The sequence below is a fragment of the Sprattus sprattus genome (genome assembly GCF_963457725.1).
Source record: "Sprattus sprattus genome assembly, chromosome: 20".
Classification (NCBI taxonomy): Eukaryota; Metazoa; Chordata; class Actinopteri; order Clupeiformes; family Clupeidae; genus Sprattus; species Sprattus sprattus.
This window is the reverse complement of record NC_137918.1, coordinates 24,088,366-24,090,865: the sequence shown is the minus strand read 5'-3', so window position 1 is coordinate 24,090,865 and position 2,500 is coordinate 24,088,366. Positions and strand designations below refer to the sequence as shown.

Genomic DNA, 2,500 nt, shown 5'->3' with positions numbered 1-2,500 from the left:
TTAAAAAAAGAATACATTTTGAACCTGATTAGAATTGAATCTTTTAAATGCAACTAAATGTGTTTATAGAGCAGAACCAGTCATGTTTACAACAGCAAAGGCGCTTTAAACTCAATTTCATCTCACTGGGAAAAAATATTTAAAAATAAATAAATAAATAATACAAAAAGACATATTCCTGCCATCAAAATACTGAGTTTAGAATGAATGAAGCACACAGAGACTAGTCACTATCAGTCATTCATACCACTGGCAGAGGGAGGAGGCGGTGGTTTGTCAGTTTACAAGTACTGCCCATTTTTAAGATACATGGCAAACTAAGCTAAATAGTTAGACTACAAGACAGCACAAGACAGCTTTTGTTTTAGCGTGTTCGCACGGGCTCCGGTTGATAGAGAATTGTTACACTGTGCTTGTGTGGTGGATGAGAGACTGCGGACAGAGCAGATGAATAATATCGCTTTCTACATGTCTACATGTTTACGCTTGATGGATAGGTGTGTTGATATTGTGTTGGCTTTTTACTTGTTTTAAGTGAGTAAGTACGTTATATTCAACCCACTAAGACTAACAAGCAAAGTTGTCAACTGGAGTAGTCTTCGAGTTACCCTCACTTCACCTGGTTCACTTCACTGCCCTCCACCATGGCCTCTCTGCTCTGCTGTTCGCCAACCTCGCACCTTGTGTGTGTGTGCATTCGTGTGTGTGTGTGTGTGTGTGTGTGTGCGCGTGCGTGCGTGCGTGTGTGTGTGTGTGTGCATTCGTGTGTGTGTGTGTGTGTGTGTGTGCGTGCATGCGTGCGTGGAAGATCAGCTCCGACCCTATGAGGGAACAGGCTGCAAACTGCAGTGTGATAATAAATTACACCAAAATGTTCCAAATTAGAGATAAAAGAAGCAGTAATGTTGGAGCTTATCCATACTGCAGCTTTGCTAGTTTAGCCCCAGTTCCCGTTTAAGAACAGCTTTCATTACCCACCCCATCTGACGTTAGGGTCCATGAACACTACAGTTAATGGAAATAAATCATTACACAGCGTCCGCCATATATATGAATGAAAGGTACATAATCCATTGGGTCTTGTGGTACAGAGAGGTTCAGTTACAGGAACATTTCAGCCAAAGTCAAAATTACAATGCAGTACATTCAATTGATTAAGTATCAAACTGCTGCTGGGTAATATTATTTGAAAAAAAAAAAAAAAAAAAAAAACAGCCTTTTATGTAATGTGAGTGATTTTTTTTTTTTTAAACGGCTGTTTAATATAAAGTTTAAAGGGAAATACAGTGAGTGCTAGTATTTCACAAATATGAAGGAGTCACTCCTTTTATAATCAAATCATTACTCTTGAAATCATTTTCATAATAGAATTGTGAAGCCAGTGAAGATTTACACCTCTACTCTCTACCCTTCCTCTGTCTCTCCCTCCATCCCACTGTGCTCCACAGCTGAAGGTGAAATCATTAGTGCGTCCACCCTGCCCCCTCTCTCTATCCCTCCATCTTTCTCTATCCCTCCATCTTTCTCCATCCTCCACCTTGCTCTACCTCTCTCTCCCTCCCTGTGTGCCTTTGCCCCTCAGCATTCTACTACTCCCACTCCTGACCTCCTGCCTTCCCATCCCTGACCAATCAGAGAACACGACAGAGCAGAAAGGCAACGGAGGCTAATCTCACTGGACTAATAACGCACAGCATTAGCAATGTGATCAAATGAACAAACACATCATTAGAAATCTGAACAGCCACAGAGCAAACCTCTGCCATTCACTCCATTTTTTTTGTTCCTTTGATATAAAACATACTAGCTAGATCCGTGGTGGAATTCAAACGCAATGTCCATTTTAAAATCACCCAAAAAAGTATTTAAAAATGAATGGAAAGGAACTACAAATAAAACATACAAACAAACAAACAAACAAAAAAAACACACACACACACACACACACACACAAGCTGAGCAAAAAATAACATTTGTCTTCTCCTAAACAGTCTTAAACGACTATGTCCTTACCTTCTCAGCCCCTTCACCAAAGGCATGGTCTGGGTGGTAGTGGTAAGCTCCCCCAATGGCTCCTACAAGACAGAGAAACAAGTTAGTACCCCAGCACTCCGCACACACCACAGAAAACACAAGGGAACACAGTTATTATCAACAATAAGCCTCTTCCTGACAGACATGTAACACACTCAAAAATGACAACATATACTAACTGTAATAGATGGTCATGGACGACATCCCCGACTAAAAAAACAACAAACACACACAGAACCCAGACGGCCGTGAGGAACAGTGAGCTGGCTTAGCAACACGCGGCGGTGATAGCTGAGGTGTGTGTGTGTGTGACGTCACTGACCCCGGCCGGTGACCATTCAGAGGGGTCCGGATCAGTGACGCTCACCAGGGGCCCGGCTATTGTTGTTGACGCTATTGTTGTTGACGCTTTCTTTGAAATAGTGACATCACGCCTTTGTTTTTGCCACCCATGTGGCATCAAGGC

The 2,500-nt window shown here is 42.1% G+C and overlaps 1 protein-coding gene across 1 annotated transcript in view; it reads right to left on the bottom strand.

Moving 5' to 3' along the window:
• The window catches only part of rnf38 (ring finger protein 38), a 26,398-nt gene that overhangs the window by 11,771 nt on the left and 12,127 nt on the right, over positions 1 to 2,500 (bottom strand). Inside the window, exon 3 of the mRNA XM_080858682.1 lies at positions 2,014 to 2,075. Coding sequence (XP_080714808.1) covers positions 2,014 to 2,075 — 62 coding nt within the window. The remainder of the gene's footprint in view (positions 1 to 2,013; positions 2,076 to 2,500) is intronic.